The sequence below is a fragment of the Nyctereutes procyonoides genome, unplaced genomic scaffold, assembly GCF_905146905.1.
Source record: "Nyctereutes procyonoides isolate TBG_1078 unplaced genomic scaffold, NYPRO_anot_genome, whole genome shotgun sequence".
Lineage (NCBI taxonomy): Eukaryota > Metazoa > Chordata > Mammalia > Carnivora > Canidae > Nyctereutes > Nyctereutes procyonoides.
Genome location: NW_026575135.1, coordinates 24,001,945 through 24,020,059, shown reverse-complemented (window position 1 = coordinate 24,020,059; position 18,115 = coordinate 24,001,945). Strand labels below are relative to the sequence as shown.

The window sequence follows — 18,115 nt, the reverse complement described above, 5'->3', positions numbered from 1 at the left end:
ATTTTATTTATTTATTCATAGAGTCAGAGAGAGAGAGAGAGGCAGAGACACAGGCAGAGGGAGAAGTAGGCATCATACAGAGAACCTGATGTGGGACTCGATCCAGGGTCTCCAGGATCACGCCCTGGGCTGCAGGCGGTGCTAAACCGCTGCGCCACCAGGGCTGCCCTAGACTTCATTTTTAATGCAAGTATTTATAGCTTACATTTCCATCTGAGCTTGTCATAAGTTTTGGTATGTTATATGAAATACTGTTTGTATAGGAAAGGCAGGATACTTGCATTTTTGTAAGCTTTGAAAATAACAGATTCCCTAGTATTCCAGTTATGAATTATTGCCATTCAATTCCAAATTTATCCTTTTTGCCTGCTCTGTGAAATGATTTGGACCCTTTCAAATATTTATCCTTTATCAGCTAGCAGAGATTTGTCAGTAGAGGGCACCAGAGAGATACTGCAGGAGGAAAAGGTTTTGTTTCCTATTTTTAGTTGTTTCAGTTAGGCAGGCTTTTGTGTTGTGGGCAGCTTCTCCAGTGTTTGGCTTCTGCAATGTACAGGGCTTCTTCAGCACTTGGCCTTTTCAGCTTGTAGTGGCTAACAGCCAGAAACTTCTTTTGGCATCTCTTCACATGGTTTATAGTAGAGTGCCTCTTTTGAGACTCCTCTCCATGAATGACTTTCCCCAGCACCCTCCAAGGTAGGTTTCTGGCAGCTTCTGCTGTTGCAGCACCACAGCCACTTCCTTGCCATCTAGTGAGCCACAGGCATAACCTCTCTGACAAAGTTTGCACTTCAGCTCTGGGTGATTTTCGTTATTCTCAATCCTAGAGGTAGTGGCTTTTCCTTATATCATTAATCCTCTGTTATTTTAGAGTTCTTTTTACTTCTTTACTAGTCAATCCCTTATTACTCCAATTCTCTGTTATAGTTAATAAGTCTTTATAAACAAATAAAACCTTCTCTGTTCAAATGACTGTGTGGTTCCTCTCTCTTGATTGGACTCAGAGTGATAACACCTGGTAATTTCTAAAAGTGACAATATGATTGGTTGGTTGATTTGATGAACTGCTCTGTCAAAATTGAAGATTTATGTTCAGTAAAGGACAAAATTAATAGACAATGGAAGAAAATAAGACAACTGAAATGTATAAAACTGACATGGAATTGATATCTATAATATACAAGAAACCATCAGCAAGAAAAAGAGAGCAACCCCAATAGAAAAAATAGGCAGTGGGTGTGAATAAGCAGTTAAAAAAGAAGAAATTCAAAAAGTCATTTAAAAATGTTCAGACTTGGGCAGCCCCGGTGGCGCAGCGGTTTAGCGCCGCCTGCAGCCCAGGGCGTGATCCTGGGGTCTGGGGATGGAGCCCACATCCTGCTCCCTGCATGGTCCCTACTCCTCCTTCTATGTCTCTGCCTCTCTCTCTGTCTCTCATGAATAAATAAATAAAATCTTTAAAAAAGATTATCAGTGCCTCCGAACTTCCCCTTCTCAACTTCAGTACCCACCTGTATTTTATCGTCATATGTCCGTCCAGGTCTTTTACCATTTCTAATAACATGGTTTATCGGCTTTGTTTCTTTTTTCGGCTTATCATTTTCTGATTTGTTAAAGTTCTCGGTATATTAGCCCTTTACCGTTTGTTTTTGCGCGTATTTTCCCTTCGATTCCCTTTTTACTTAGCAGTTCTGCTTGTTTAACCAACACTAAAGCCGAACTATTCTAGGTAGAAGGTGACGCTCGAGCGGACTGCGGAAGGCCAGGTGGAGTTGGTTGGGTGCCAGAACAAAGGGCACAGTAGCAAGAGAACACCATGAACCTCAAAAAGAAAAGCAATGACTACGCAAATTCCTAGCTGCACACTAACGTGACCCTCCCCACCTACGGTCAGGCTCTAATCCCCTCCTCCCCACGCCGGCGCCTGGCGCTTGTGTCTGACGTCACCGACGCACCGCACAGTTCCCTCCGGCCGCGCAACCTCCGTGGCAGTCCACCCGGCGCGCGGAGGCGAATATTCTCGCGGCGCCGGAAGTCAGAGGCACGTGACCGGGTGACATCCCGCTCTAGGTTGCAGGGCTCGCTTTAGGTGTTGCGGCACGGGATGGCGGAGGCGCCTCCTGTCTCAGGTACTGTCCCGGCCCGCGCGGGACTGGGCCCCTCTCGGGGAGCGGAAATTGGGTCAGTGGCGAGTCCTAGGACTCCGACCATTCATATCGCGAGAGTGGCGCGTACCAGGGTTCGTGATAGTGGCTCGGAAGGGCCAAGCCAGGCGCGTCGTGGGTACCGAGACCTCGACCGTCCTCCCCTGGGTTGTGAAGCCCCGCAGCTGGGTTTCCAGGAAGCGCGGGTTTGTCCAGGGAATCGGTGTGCGCGTCCCACTTTCTGCCGCGCGTCCCGCCTTCAGCCCAACCCCGCTGGGGCAGAGGCCTCAGTGCTCCGCAGCAGGCGGGCGTCGGCCGAGTCAGCGCCCGTGACGGTGGCGGGCTCTCGAGGCGTGGCGGGTTGGCGCGTCCTGGGGCAGCGGAGCGAGCGCGAGCCGAACGCAAGGGGCTCCCATTTTCAGACTGCCACGAGCTCACAGTGTGATTGAATCTCCGTTTCCTCATCTATCAGTTGGGAGTAAATAATTTCTGTGAAGGCTCCCGCCCTGTACCGTACTTGTTCCATAATTGTTAGTCACTTTTCTTGGAGTTGCTTCTGGGTGTAGAACGGCCTCATTTGGCTGTTGATAAGCATTTCCTTTTCCTTCAAGGTGTACCTTAGGTCTTTGTTTTCCAAACTTTTTGGCAGAGACCGAAAAGAAACATTTTACATAGTGGTTCAGGGCACACGTGTGACTCTAGAAGCGAACCAAAAGTTTTAGGAAGTAATGCTTTTCCTTACTATTTGAAATACGCTCTGTTTTCTGTTTTCTTTGAAAAAAATACCTGTCCCAACCCACTGCGTTGATTTTATTTCAAGACCCACTCTTTCTGGGGGAAAAAAAACCAACAACAACAAAAAAACAGGACAGCAGTTTGCCACATGTGGTTTGTAAACTGCCACTGATTTGAGTCTTAGTTCTGCCACTTATCAGTGTTTTGCAACCAAGAAGAGTATATGTTAAGTTTGTGTACTGGGTGGCAGGTAAAATGTACTTGTTACTGTGGGTATGGGTCAAAAAATTATATTTTCGAAACCCTAATCCTGACTTATTAAATTTTGGGGGATGGGAGCCTTTTAGGTTGGTCTGGTGTTTTGTTACTCTGCCACCTGTTTTTTTCCCAGATCCTCTAAACTGGATCCATTGATCCTTTCCATCCTCAGGCTCACTTCTGACTCATTTCTCCACCCTTCAGTGTTTGAGGCAGGATTGGGTGAGGCCAGCTGTGAGTTACAGTTTTGACCTCCCTGATGTGCCCGTGCCAGAGGTTCCAGCCTCCTCTCCATCTACTATGGCAAAGTTCCCTAGTCCAAAGACCTCTCCAAGTCCCTCTTGTGTTCTTTAGTTTGCTTTTGCCTTAGTTCCTATTCCATGCTCTTATTTCAGCATCCTCTCTAGACCACACCTTCATCTCAGGGTTTAATTCTCTTGCCCACTTCCGTTCTCAAATACCAGACAGGTTCAGGGATATCTTTCTGCCCATGGGCAGACTCTTCAATGCTAGCTTTGTTTCTGGACTTCATAATCTCTTAGATTTCCTCTTATCCTTCTCAACTCACCTGTTAGACACTTACTCTGTTGCTGTGTTATCTTGGATCTAGGGTACTACTTGTATCCTATTTACTGAGTAATTTCCAGCTACTTAGAATACTGAGGAGAAAGATCTTAATGTCTCAGGTGGAGAGTTCTGACTCGTGTGTTTTTTTCCCTTCTATTTCTCAAGGGTCTTTCTGAGGGCATTACCTACTCTCTCATGTCTCATGGATCACAAACTGTATACAAATAGGTGTTGCCCTGTCTAGACTCTCTACTGGCACCAATTCCTTACTGCTTGGCTTAACATGGAACACCTTCTTCCCATTTTTTACCAGGCTATTCTGGACTTTACAGACTTTTCTTCTGCCCCTTTCCAACTTTGTTTTTTCAAGATGGAGAGGACTATACAATACACATTAGGTCTAATCTACCCCTTCCCACCTTTATGTTATCTCTTATGTTTCTGGAACATCTCCTTCGTGACCTTCTAAATCTGTCTAATCCCCCTCCACCCTGTCCCCAGAATTGCCTGTGTGAAAGCTTTCAGGACAAATCCTGGATTCAGTGAAGGTTACCATGACCTTTATGATCTCGTTCAGTTCTTGAGTATATGTTTCTATGGTACCCACTGCCCAGCCTTTGACAGTACAGTGTAAGAGTATGATCTCTAGGGCCATATAGCCTGGGTGGAATCCTGCGTCTGCCTCAGAACATCTCTGTGGCCTTTGGCAAGTAATTTTCTCAGTGTCATAGCTCTGTCATCAGGAATGTAAGGATTAAATGAGTTAACAGATGCAGAGTGCTTAGAATAGTGCCTGGCACATGTTAATTACCAAAAAAAAAAGAAAAATTATTAAACCTGAAACCCAAAGGCTCTGCACTGCACCCATCTGTGGTCAAGTCTGTGTGTTTTAGATAGTCTAGTCCTAACAGCAGTAATAAAGCACATTTTTAACCACTTTATATATGTTACTAACTTGCTTTATTCTTCATAGCAACTCTTTGATGTAAGGATTGTTACTGTCTCCATTCCTTATAAGAAAAATCGGGATTAAGTCATTTGCATAAAGATACAAGTGATGGACAAGGACATAAACCCATGTCTTCCAGGTCCTGTTGGTTCTTAGTATAATTGACCTTAAACTTTGCGGGGGGTAAGGATGCCAACACCCCTCCCACCCACCCCCCGCACAGTAGAAAATCCACATATAACTTATAATTCCCCAGAAATTTAACTAACAGCCTACTGTGGACCAGAAACCTTACCAGTAACATAAGTAGTCAATTAACATATTTTTCATGATATATGTACTATTTACTGTATTCTTACAATAAATAAGCTGAAGAAAATGTTATCAGAATCATAAGGAAGAGGGAATACATTTACAGTACTCTGCAGTAAAAAATTCACATATAAATGGACTTGTGTAGTTCAAAACTGTTCAAAGGTCAACTGTGTAATCCATATGCTACACATAATTCTGACTTTTCTACTAACTAGGTTTGTATCCTTAGGCACATCATTTAGTCTTTAGGCTTCAGGGACAAAGAAGCACGTTTGGGGAAAAAACAAGTGAGTTGAAGAGGCATGTGCTTAACTTTTGAGACTTGGATTATGGACCATATTATAACGGTTATGAATGGAAACCCTAAAATAAATTCCTTGTGGGAAGAGATGGGAACTAATGTACTCATTATGTTAAATACTATCTATATGAAATCGTACTTAAATTTCCCAGTAGCCCTTTGAAGTAGTATCATCTTTTGTCATGGATGAGGAAATGAAAGCTAAAAGTAATCAGGTGATACCCTAAGTTCATACCATAATTTGGAGGGCCAGACTTCAAACTGATTTTAGCTGACTCCAAAATCTGTATACTTGATACTACACAATGCTACCTTAAGAGCTTTGAAAGGCCACATGGAACCTGCTAATTGATTCTCACCCCTGAACTGTTTGCTGACCTGAAAATTTTTAATAAAATAAACATATAGGCATATAGGAATAATGCCTGGCTGGCTCAGCATAGCATACAACTCTTGATCTTGGGGTTGTAATTTCAACCCCCATATAGAGCATGGAACTTACATTTTTAAGAAATTAATAATAATAATAATGCTTCATCACCCAAGTGAGCAGTTTTACTTAGTAGTTCTTAGTGGCTATTGGTGAGGTTACTGGACATGAAATGATCAGTGTTCCACAAGCACCTTGAACCCATCAAATTCACAGGAAGCATAAGCCTTACTAAGAGCCTGTTTTATACAAGTCCTTAGGAAAATCTTTTAGATAATGGCTTAAGAGTCTTTTGGGCTTCATGGATGATGATTAGTTTTTTTACTGGCATGTCTATTTTCTTATGTCCTAGGTACTTTTAAATTCAATACGGATGCTGCTGAGTTCATTCCTCAGGAGAGAAAAAATTCTGGTCTAAATTGTGGAAGTCAAAGGAGACTAGATTCTAATAGGATTGGGAGAAGAAATTATAGTTCACCACCTCCCTGTCACCTTTCTAGGCAAGTCCCTTATGATGACATCTCTGCTGTTCATCAGCACAGTTATCCTTCAGGAAGCAAACCTAAGAGTCAACAGATTTCTTTCCAATCCTCTGCTTCTAACAAATCACTAAAGAGCCATGGCCTTCAGAATCAACCTTGGCAGAAATTGAGGAGTGAAAAGCAGCACATCAAAGTCAAAAAAGTACAGAATCTCACTGATCAGACCTCAGATGCAGCTGGCTTAGAAAGTGTGGCTAGGTCAGAGAGTGGGACAAACCCCAGAGAGCACAGCCCTTCTGAGAATGAGAAGGAAGTTATTGGTGCAGATCCCAGGGGAGCAAAACCCAAAAAAGCAGCCCAATTTATATACAGTTATGGTAGAGGACCAAAAGTCAAGGGAAAACTCAAATGTGAGTGGGGTAACAGAATGACTCCAAAATCCGAGGATGCTGTACCTGAAAATACCAAACCTGTGGGGGTTATCCACCCTGACTCTTTGGATACATCCTTTAAGAAAGGTGTATTGGATGGGTATGGGGCCAGACGCAATGAGCAGAGAAGATACCCACAGAAAAGGCCTCCTTGGGAAGTGGAAGGAGCCAGGCCACGACCAGGCAGGAATCCACCAAAACAAGAGGGCCAACGACATACAAATGCCACCAGAAACAACATGGCCCCCATTCCAAAGGATAATCTTAATGAGAGACCCGCAAAATCTGCCTGTGACAATGGGAACTTGGCAGGTGTCAACAAGTCTTCCCGAAGGGTTGACCCAGAGAAATGTGCTGTAAGGAGGCAAGATCCTCAAGCAACGTCTTTTCCCCGAGGCAAACAGAACCATGTGCTAAAGAATGTGGAAACACACACAGGTAAGTCTACCTAAATTGTGGAAATGTTTTGGGGTTATTTTTGATAGATAATGAATTCACACAGTTTAGGAACCAGAAAGTATAAAAAGGAATACAGTGAAACATCTTTTTCTGTCCTTGTTCATCATCGGCCTGGATCCTGCCACCACTTGTTCTCATCCCCCATAGGTAACCAGTTAGTTTTTATATATTATAAGCAAATACAAATAAGGAATTTTTATTCTTTTTTTTTTTTTTTTTTTTTTTTTTAGGAATTTTTATTCTTAAGGAATTTGGTAAGGGTTTTTAAAAATGCAGATACAGGTCTTACAGATGTTTGGTTACAAAGGTTTTTTTTGTTTTTAAAGATTTTATTTATTCATGAGAGGCAGAGACACAGGCAGAGGGAAAAGCAGGCTCCATGTAGGAAGCACCCACTCAATTCCGGGCCCCCAGGATCATGTCCTGAGCCAAAGGCAGACGCTTAACTGCTGAGCCACCCAGACGTCCCGTGTTTTTGTTTTTTAATTGTGAAAGCACAAGTAGAAGATGGTAACATCTCCACTGCCTCTCTTTGTTCCGACCTGTATCCTCTTTTGTCTGCTTATCTGCAACAGGTCCTGACCACTTTTGCCATCTTCAGTTCTTTCAGTCCATCTCTTACACCAGCATCAGAGAGTGAATTTTCTAAAACACATATTGAACTATGTCACTCCCCTGTTTATTTCTGCTCACTTTTCGTCACCACATATGAATTCTGGATTCTTTCTTACCTAGCCACCGCACTTTACGCTGCCTCAGTCCCCCACCACATTTTATTCCCTGTACTGTATGTTGTTTCATCTTTCTCTCATGTTACATATGTGGCTCTCTTTGTCCAGAATGTCCACCACTAAGTACGCTAATGAATTCTTACTCATTTTACAATAGCTAGTTTAGCAACACATTTAGGACACCTTTTCTCACCTCTACAGATGGCATTATCTTTTCTAGTCCTGTGGTATGTCTCTCCCTCACACACACATGCTTCAATTAGAACAGTTACTGCTGGAAGCCATCATTTGTTTGTCATTGCCTCTATTAGCTCCTTGAAAGCAGAGACTACCTTTTTGCATTTTTTAAGATTTAATTTGTTCATTTGAGAGAAGAGAGTGTGCTCAAGTGGAGGGGGAAGAGCAGATAGAGGAGGAGAATCTCAAGCAGACTCCCTCTTGAGCGTAGAAGTTGACATGGAGTTCAATCTCACGACCCCAAGATCATGACCTGAACCAAGATCAAGAGTCCCATGGTTTACTGACTGAGCACCCAGGCACCCCTTTCTTCATGTTTGTATCCCTAGTGCTTAATATAGCTTTTAGAACATACTAGGTACTTAGCTTTGACTGTTGGAAAGTTCTTCCTTACATTGAACTGAAAACTTCTTTTCAGTAAATACTTTGTATCCCCTGGTTTAAGTTCTGCCCTCTGAGGCAACACAGCAACCAGTCTTTCTTCTCACAGTTTCCCTCCCCTTCATTGCAAATCAACTTTTTTTCCGGTATTTCAAGATACTTCTCATTTTACCTTGACTATATATTTCATCTAGGCTAAACAGCTTTATTCCAGTAGCTCTTCGCCTTGGACCTTCACCATCTGGTGTCCCTCTAGTTTAGTGTACATAGCCCAGCCAACACATGAAGTCACCACCTGCCCGGGCCTGTTTTTATACTGGCTTATAGTTCTAGTTCTCATTTGCTTCCCCAGGCAGTCCTTCCTCTTGGGACCTCAACTTATATGTGAACCAAGGTAATGTTACACCAGGGTTGTTTTTGAATTCTTTTTTTTTTTTTTTTAAGATTTTATTTATTTATTCATGAGAGAAGCAGAGACTTGTTTTTGATTTCTTAAGACTGGTTAATAGTTTCCTTTTGCTTCATAACACATTACCACAAGTATAGTGGCTTAAGATAACACAAATTAATTATGTCACAGTTTCTTTGGGTCAGGAATCTGGGTATGTATGGGTTAGCTAAATTCTCTACTCAGAGCCTCACAGGACTAAAAGTTGGCTAGGAGGCAGAGATACGGGGTTCTCTTTCATGCTCACTGGTTGTTGGTAGAATTTAGTTCCTTATGTGTGTAGAATGAGGTCCACATTTTTTTTTTCTTAAGATTTTATTTATTCATTAGAAACAGAGAGAGGCAGGCAGAGACATAGGCAGAGGGAGAAGCAGGCTCCATGCAGGGAGCCCGATGTGGGACTTGATCCCAGGACTCCAGGATCATGCCCTGGGCGGAAGGCAGGCACTAAACCACTGAGCCACCCGGGAGTCCCAGGTCCACATATTCTTGCTGGTTGTTGGCTATGGGGGTTACTCTTAGCTCTAAGAGGTCACCAGCAATTCCTCACCACATGGCTCTCTACATAACATGGTACTTTTCTTTTTCAAAATCTATAGGAAAACATGGGCTCCATATTCTTTCAATTTCTCTGACTTCTGTCTTTGATCCCTAGATTCTTTTTAAAGGGTTCACCTGATTAGATAAGGCCCACTCATATTCAAGGGGAGGAGATTATACCAGGCATGCACACCTGTATGCATGTGGGAATCTTGGAGGCCATCTTAAGAGTCTTGATTAACAAATCTCTCTTGACCTCAAATCCCCATATATTTTTGAGAACACTTTATTCATCTTTATTGAGTAGATACTATGTACCAAGCATTGTTCTCAGTACTAGGAATACAGTACTGGTGAGATTTACATTCTGTAGGGAAGGCAAACAGAAAGCACTTAAACCAGTATTTAATATGTCAGGTGGTGGTAGGTAAGGGCTAAAAAGAAATACAAAGCAGGTTAAGAGGACAGAGTAACAGGATGCTTTTTTAGATAGGTTGATCTATTTGATGACACATTTGAACAGAGACCAGAAGGAAACCCAGAAGCATGCCATGTGGCTCTCTGAAGAATATGCCAAGCAGAGGGAGAAGCGAGTTTCAGGTGGGAGGGGGGACATTGTGAGCAATGATAAGGCAGGCAGTAGAGGAGGTCAGAGAAATCACAGAGGCTGGCTCATATGAGGCCCTTGGATTTGGTTCTGATTAAGAAGATGAGAAGCAGTTGGAAGGTTTGGGGAAAGGGGATGACATGATCTTACTAGCATTCTAAAACCATCACTCAGCCTGCCATGTAGAGCATTGGCTCTAAGTAAGCAAGGGGACAAGTTAGGCTGTTGCAATAATTCACATAGTTGATGATGGAAACTTGGACTAGGGTAGTAGTTTTGGAAGACGTAAGAATGTTAGACTTTGGATGTATTTGGAAGATAAAACTGACAGGATTTGCAGATGAGCTAGATGTTGGCTGCATGAAAATAAGAGGGATCAAGGACCAAGCGAAGGCTTTCGTGTCTGAGTAATGTAAAAATAGAACCCCCCCGGGCGCCTGGCTGGCTTAGTCAGTAGAGCATGTGACTCTTGATCTCAGGGTAGGTTCGAGCCCCACATTAGGCGTAGAGATTATTTTAAAAACAAAATCTTAATAATAATAGAGAATTGCCATGTACTGAAGTAGTAAAACTTGGGAGAGGAAAAAGTGTTCTGAAAATTTTTTAGTTTGGGATAATTTTAGGTTTATAGAAAAGTTACAAAAATAGTACAGAGAATTCCCATATATCCTTCACCCTGTTTTGTCTAATGTTAATATCTTACATAACCGCCTCTGGTCAAAACCAAAAAATCAATGCTGGTCTAAACAAAACTGTACATGTTATATGGATTTCGCCATTTTTTCCACTACCATCTTTTTTTTTTTTTTGTTCTAGGATCCAGTCCAGGATACCACATTGCATTTAGTCATCCCATTAATCTTAGAGGAGTCTCAATCTTTCTCAGTTGTCTTGTTGGGAAAGTTTTCTTAGTCTTTCCTTTTTAGAAAAGGTATTTTTGAATATATTTTGCTTTGTCTACTTGTTTTTTTTAATATTTTTAAATTTTATTATAATTTTTTTCCCCGAGAGAAAGCATGAGCCAGGGGAAGGGTCAGAGGGAAAGATTTTATTATTTATCCATGAGAGACAGAGAGAGAGAGAGAGAGGCAGAGACATAGGCAGAGGGAGAAGTAGGTTCTCCACTGAGCAGGGAGCCCCACATGGGGCTTGATCCCTGGACTCCGGGATCATGACATGAGCTGAAGGCAGATCCTTAACTGACTGAGTCACCCAGGCTCCCTGTTTACTCCTTGTTTAGAAAATATAGAGAATTTAGTAGGAAGTTAAAAATCCAGGCAGAATCTGGACTGGATATTTAAATTTGGGAACTTTCAAGCATGGAGTCATCTAACAGATTGAGGAGGTCACCTAAGGTGTGAGGGTAGTTAGAAAAGAAAAGTCAGAGGGTGGAGCCTTCCTATATATTACCTCAGTGTTTCAAGGTTGGAAGATAGGGACCCAGCAAGGGAGCCGGAGAATGAGAAGGAATTGAACTAGGAAGTGAACCATGGTTTTTTTTTTAAGATTTTATTTATTGGGCAGCCCCAGTGGCGCAGCAGTTTGGCACCGCATTCAGCCCAGGGCGTGATCCTGGAGTCCCAGGATCAAGTCCCACGTCAGGCTCCCTGCGTGGGGCCTGCTTCTCCCTCTGCCTGTGTCTCTGCCTATCTCTCTCTCTCTCTCTCTCTCTCTCTCTCTCTCTCTCTCTCTCTCTCTCTGTGGCGCTCATGGATGAATAAATAAAATCATGAATAAATAAAAGAAAATCAGATTTTCTTTATTTATCCATGAGGGACACAGACACAGAGAGAGAGAAAGGCAGAGACACAAGCAGAGGGAGAAGCAGACCCCACGCAGGGAGCCTAACGTGGGACTCAATCCTGGGACTCCAGGATTACAGGCTAAGCCGAAGGCAGGCACTTAACTGCTGAGCCACCCAGGTGTCCCATGAACTATGTTTTAAACACTACAAAAAACAAAAAAAAAACAAAAAAAAAAAACGAGGAGGGAGTGATCACAAGATGACAACTGCATATTGACTGTTGGATTTGGGGTGTGAAGGTTATTGGCCTTGAAAAGAGCAGTTTTGGTGGAGTGGTAGAGGTGAAAGCTTGATTAGAATGGAAAGAGAGGATCACCCCAAATATTAGTCTCCATGGCTGCTTGAGAGTCGTCTTTGTTTATCTTGTTCTGTACTGAGAGAAACTAACTGGTACTGGTCCTGTCCCCAGGCTGTTCGGATCCCTCATTTGTGTTGACAGGATCCCTTATATCCTTAGTAAGTTTCTGCTCTCCTCTGGCTCTTAATTAATCTGTGGCCTTCTCTAAGTTCACTCCTTTCTTTAAAGCCTGTTCAGAGCATGCTATTTTCCCTTAATCCTGTTTGCCTTAGTTTCTGGAAGATGAGAAGAGCAAGCTGCTCTCCCTGTGTCCTTTCTGAACCATTATGCTTCTACCCTTTATCAAAACCCCTGCTTCTTTGAACCTAATGCTACATCACCTTCCATGTCTCTTTATCTTTGTCCTGTTTTAGCCTCCAAATATCCCAGGCCCAGCATCATTTATTAATGCCTCCAGCCTATATCTTTCCTCCCTCCTAGTGGTTCTCAGAGTGTTGTTCCAGGCCAGCAGCTATCAGCAACACCGGGGAACTTGTTGGAAAAGCATATTCTTGGGCTTTTACCTCACACTTATCAAACAGAAATTCTGGGAGAAGGGCCCAGCAGTCTTCTTTTTAACAAGCCTCCAGGTGACTGATTGAGAACTACTGATTTACCATAAATTCTGCTATTATTCTGGGTGACTTTAGTGATCATACGGATTTTACCATCCTCACGTTCTTTAATCTTCTCAATCACAGTGACCTTCACCTTCATTATCCCTCCCTACCCACTGCTACTTTCTGACCATAATTTCCTGTCCTGGCTCTCTTAGTCTCCCACCTACTAACTCTATCATCAGCCTTTTGTCCTCCTTTATTCCCTCTTCAGGCTGGGCTTTAATGTAATTTTGAAGTAGTATCCTTCTTCCAGGCCATTTGGCAGGATCCCCACCTTGCACGGATTCTGCAGTCTACCTTTTCTGCTCCATCTGACTAACAAAATGCTGTTCCAGGAAATCATATGACAATAGTATAGATTTGGTGCTGCTGCAGATTCACTTACATTCTCAGGGAAATCTTCCTGATCCCCCTGTTTAGAACTATAATACTTCCCCACAACCCCCGTCAGCATTCTTTATGCTTTACTGGTTTATTTTTTTCCATAGCACTTACCACTATTTGATGATGCTACTCATTTTTTTCATATAATTTCAATAATTTTTCTTTGTTTATTGTTTACCTTCCCCTATTAGACAATAACTTCCTAAGGGCAGAAGATTTTTGTTTGTTTTGTTCACTGTATATCATCCTTAGTGTTTAAACAATGCCTGGAACACAGTAGGTTCTCAGTAAATATTTTCAATTAGTGATTCTCCAATTTCAGTTGACTTTCAGTACTGCCCATTTTTCCTGATATGGTCAACTGCCCTTCCCATTTTCATCTAAGATTACTCCAAATCTTTTCCAGTCTTATCAAACTCATTGGGCCTCCTACTTCCCAGAGAAAGGGGAGATCATCAGGCATAATATTCTCAGCTTTTTGCTCTCTTTATGTGAACCCAGAGACATCTGTGCCTATCCTCCTTTCTTTTTATTCATTCTGAAATCTCCTGTTTTCTTCCTTCAGCCTTTTCACATTTGCTATTCCAAGTTCTTAGCCTGAAGCTGTCTTCCCAAGTCTGTCATATGCTCTAAAAGAAAAGCTTCCCCTGTCACATGGGGAAGTATTTTTTCCTTTCCTTCCATTCCAGTCTAATCAAGAATCACCGCTCTGTTTCCTTTTCCCTATTTTGATTCACTTCATTCCTCTGCCATCACCACTTGACTCAGAGAGCTACTGGTAGATCATTAATGCCTTCCTATTGCCACACCCAGCAGACTGATATATTTCAGTCCTTGTTATCCTGGGCTTCCCTTTGAGTTTGATGCAAAGAGGTCTTTGTTGAATGTTACTTATTTGATATTACACATTTCTGGTCCTCCTTGTTCTCCTTGGCTCTTCTTGCTTGTGTCCTTCAAGTTTCTCTTCCTCTACCTCCTCAAATGTTGGTGTTTACTAGGGCTTTATCTTAGCTCTCTGTTCTTCTTACTTGATGAGGTCTCTTTGGGAGATTACAACTGTTTCCATATCTTCCAACCACTACCTCTGTGCTGACTCCTAAACTTTTATCTTCAGTCCCTAAGCTCTGCCACAAGCTTCAGGCTCACATAGATAAATGTGGTATCTGATATATACTTCAGACTCAGCAAAACCATCTTGAACATATTTAAATTTTTTTTTTAATTTTTATTTATTTATGATAGTCACAGAGAGAGAGAGAGAGAGAGAGAGAGAGAGAGAGGCAGAGACACAGGCAGAGGGAGAAGCAGGCTCCATGCACCGGGAGACCGATGTGGGATTCGATCCCGGGTCTCCAGGATCGCGCCCTGGGCCAAAGGCAGGCGCCAAACCGCTGCGCCACCCAGGGATCCCCCATCTTGAACATATTGACCATGTTTATGGTGTATTAACTTTTTTTTTTTAAGATTTATTTTTTTGCTTTTGAGAGAATGAGAGAGAGCACAGAAGCAGGAGAGGGAGGAAGAGAGAGAATCTCAAGCAGACTCTCCACTGAGCATAGAACCCATGTGTTAGCTTTTTAAAAACACATTTAATGAGGTAACTTAGAAAAGTCACTTTAGTAGGTAACTCACCTTTAGTCTCTCCATCTAGATATAATCAGCTTCAACCTTTTGTTCTATTTTCTTACAGAATTTTTCAAATTTTTTTTTAATTTTTTATTTATGATAGTCACAGAGAGAGAGAGAGAGAGAGAGAGAGAGAGAGAGGCAGAGACACAGGCAGAGGGAGAAGCAGGCTCCATGCACCGGGAGCCCGACATGGGACTCGATCCCGGGTCTCCAGGATCATACCCTGGGCCAAAGGCAGGTGCCAAACCGCTGTGCCACCCAGGGATCCCTCTTACAGAATTTTTCAATGCTCAGTTTTACATTGTTGAAATCATATAATGTTCATCTTTTTTTGCTTATTATGTGATTTTTTTTTACTCAGAAATCTTTGCGCTTTATTCTAAATTAATATTATAAGATGCCATAAAATAGGTATGCATTAATATTTAAACAATATCCCATTTGTTTTCTCTATTTTTATTTTTGCTGATTTTATATATATACATATATATTTTAAAGATTTTATTTATTCATGAGAGACACAGAAAGAGAGAAGCAGAGACATAGGCAGAGGGAGAAGCAGGCTCCATGCAGGAAGCCTGATGTGGGACTTGATCCCAGTACTCCAGGATCACACCCTGAGCCGAAGGCAGACACGCTTAACTGCTGAGCCACCCAGGCTCATATATTTTATCACCCTCTGATGATATATTTTAAAATAAATTCCAGATATTAGACTATTTTACCCCCATATATTTTTAGTGTATGTCTATTTTTTTAAATGGCTGTCTTTTAATTTAATCACAGTGTACTCTTAGATTTTTCAAATCAGGAATGTTATAGGCTTTTGGGTTTTTTTTTTTTTAAACAGTTATTTATTGGTGCATCTGAAAAGTTGGTAGTCAGTTAACCAGTCAGGTCTCTTCTGATTATTTCAATGGGTGCATCATCCTTTTTACCGACATGCTTTCAAAGTATAAGTATAGAGTAGACACAGTCATGATTGAGAAATTATAGGGAAACCCTAGTGGGGGAGGGTTTAGGATTCAACAAGAGCCAGTGGTCAGGCCAGGGCTGGCACCCAGCAGACAAGTCTTGGACGTGGAATGTGATAGTTTATCAGCACAGAGCTATTCCAGGACAGTACCATCTTTTACATATGTTACACATGTTTTGATAAAACTGAAGTGTTGTTGGTGAAAGGGTTATACTGTTTCTCTTTCTAGGTCTTTCTGGAACCTTTTGCTGTATTTTTATTTCTTTTCATTCATTCATACAAATATTATTGAGTGCCCACTATGTCCCAGGCAGCACTGTAGGTAAAAACTTCAGCCATCAAGGAGTGTACATTCTATGTATAGAGTCAGGAAGTGAGATGAAATAAGTAAGATATATGATCTGTAAGATAGGATATATAAAAGCGGTATGGATAAGATAAATGATCTATGAGATTCAAGTGGTGTGGAGAAAAATACAGTATGGAAAGAGGGAATGTTCAAGGAGTGGGTTGCAATTTTTCAAAGTATGACCAAAACCAGTCTTTTCATTGAGAAGATTACATTTTGAGTAAATACCTGAAGGCAGTAGGGGACTGAGCTATGCTGATGTCTAAGGAAAAATATTCAAGGCAGAGGGGGTATAAGTTGTAAAGACCCTCAGACAGAAATTTACATGCCAGTCTGGGACTAGGAAGGAGGACAGAGTGTTCTTAGAGTAGTGATCTAGGGAAAAAGGACCAGCAGGTAAGGATGAAAAAGTGGTGAAGGCTGTTGTAAGGGCTTTGGCTTTTCTCACATGTGATGTTGGAACCATTGGCAAGTTATAGGCATGAGTGGCAGCATCTAATTGGCATTTTAGCAGGTTCCCTCTGGCTGCTGTGGTGGTTGGCTGAAGTAGGGCAAGGGCAGACGTAGCAAGACTAGTTAGGAGGCCATTTTAAACTTTTTTTTTTTTTTAAGATTTTTATTTATTTATACATGAGAGACATACACGCAGAGACACAGGCAGAGGGAGAAGCAGGCTCCATGCAGGGGGCCCAATATGGGACTTGATCCCAGGTCTCCAGGATCAGGCCCTGGGCCAAAGGTGGCGCTAAACTGCTGAGCCACGTGGGCTGCCCAGGAGAACATTTTAATAATCCAGGGGACTTGGGTAGTGACTTGGGCCATAGTAATAGCATAGGGGTTGGATTCTGGATGTATTTTGAAGGCAGAGCCAGTGGCATTTACTGTCAGATTCAACATGAGATGTGAGAGATCACCTTTGGAAAGGGCTTAGAGCTTTGTGGGTTATTCAAAGTTGGCAGTTGCTCCCACATTGGTGTATGTGTGTGCATCTTAGTGGTCAATTCCACCATGACTAGATTTAGAAACATTGCTTATAAAATAATTATTTATTAACAAGCCATAAACTTAATGAATAAGAGAAACAATAAAATAAAAAAGACAGCCTTTAGGGTAAAAATCAAAACAATAATCCATCATAGGGTTTTCATGTATGTTCCAAGCTTCACTTGTTTTTTGTGTCCTTCTAATTCTGTCCTGGAATGATCAATAGGCATTTTCTACAAAATTTGTCCCAAATGTAATTCTCACAAGCTATTCCTCTGTCCCAGTCAGGTTCTTATATGTAGATGACTTAAACATAATCTCACTCTTTTTTTTTTTTAAAGATTTTATTTATTTATTCATGAGAGAGGCAGAGACATAGGCAGAGGAAGAAGCAGGCTCCCTGAGAGGACTCCAGGATCACGACCTGAGCTGAAGACAGATGCTCAACTACTAAACCACCCAGACACCCTGAAATCTCACTCTTGATGTGGTGTTATCTGAAGCGAGTACAGTTCCCTTTATCAAGTACTCCAGGCTTTTGTCAGAGCAAAAGTGCTATCCCAGAAACTTTACTGAAGCCTAAAATCAAAGGAAAGAGGTTATAGAACAGACTAGATGATACTCATTTATTTCTTTATCCATTCATTTAATAAATATTTACTGAGCATCTACTAAAGGCCAGGTGCTGGAAATACAACAGTAAGCAAGGCAGACAAGGCCCTGGCCCTGCCTCACACAGACCTTGTAGTCCTTGTGTTCTCTATTTCTTTTGACATTAAATTGGACAATCAGAAAGTAATCTTAGGAAAGCTAATATTATGAAATGATTAAAATGTGAGCTTTGTGACCCTGGGTAAGTGATAGAACCACTTTGAGGCTCAGTTTCTGTCTCTCTCTCTCTCTCTCTCTCTCTCTATCTCTCTCTCTCTCACACACACACACACACACACACACCTCTCTAAGAGCACCTAACTGTATTTGGGATCTAGAAAGGCTTTGCTGAGATTGTGTTTGAGG

At 41.9% G+C, this 18,115-nt stretch overlaps 1 protein-coding gene across 3 annotated transcripts in view; it reads left to right on the top strand.

Annotated features, from left to right (window-relative positions):
• Positions 1–1,993: 1,993 nt before the first annotated feature.
• Positions 1,994–18,115, top strand: part of NFX1 (nuclear transcription factor, X-box binding 1) — a 76,029-nt gene continuing 59,907 nt past the window's right edge. For all 3 annotated transcript variants that reach the window (XM_055301623.1, XM_055301622.1, XM_055301624.1), the window contains exons 1-2: positions 1,994–2,129; positions 6,052–7,050. In XM_055301623.1, the coding sequence (XP_055157598.1) occupies positions 2,105–2,129; positions 6,052–7,050 (1,024 nt within the window). In that variant the 5' untranslated portion in view covers positions 1,994–2,104. The remainder of the gene's footprint in view (positions 2,130–6,051; positions 7,051–18,115) is intronic.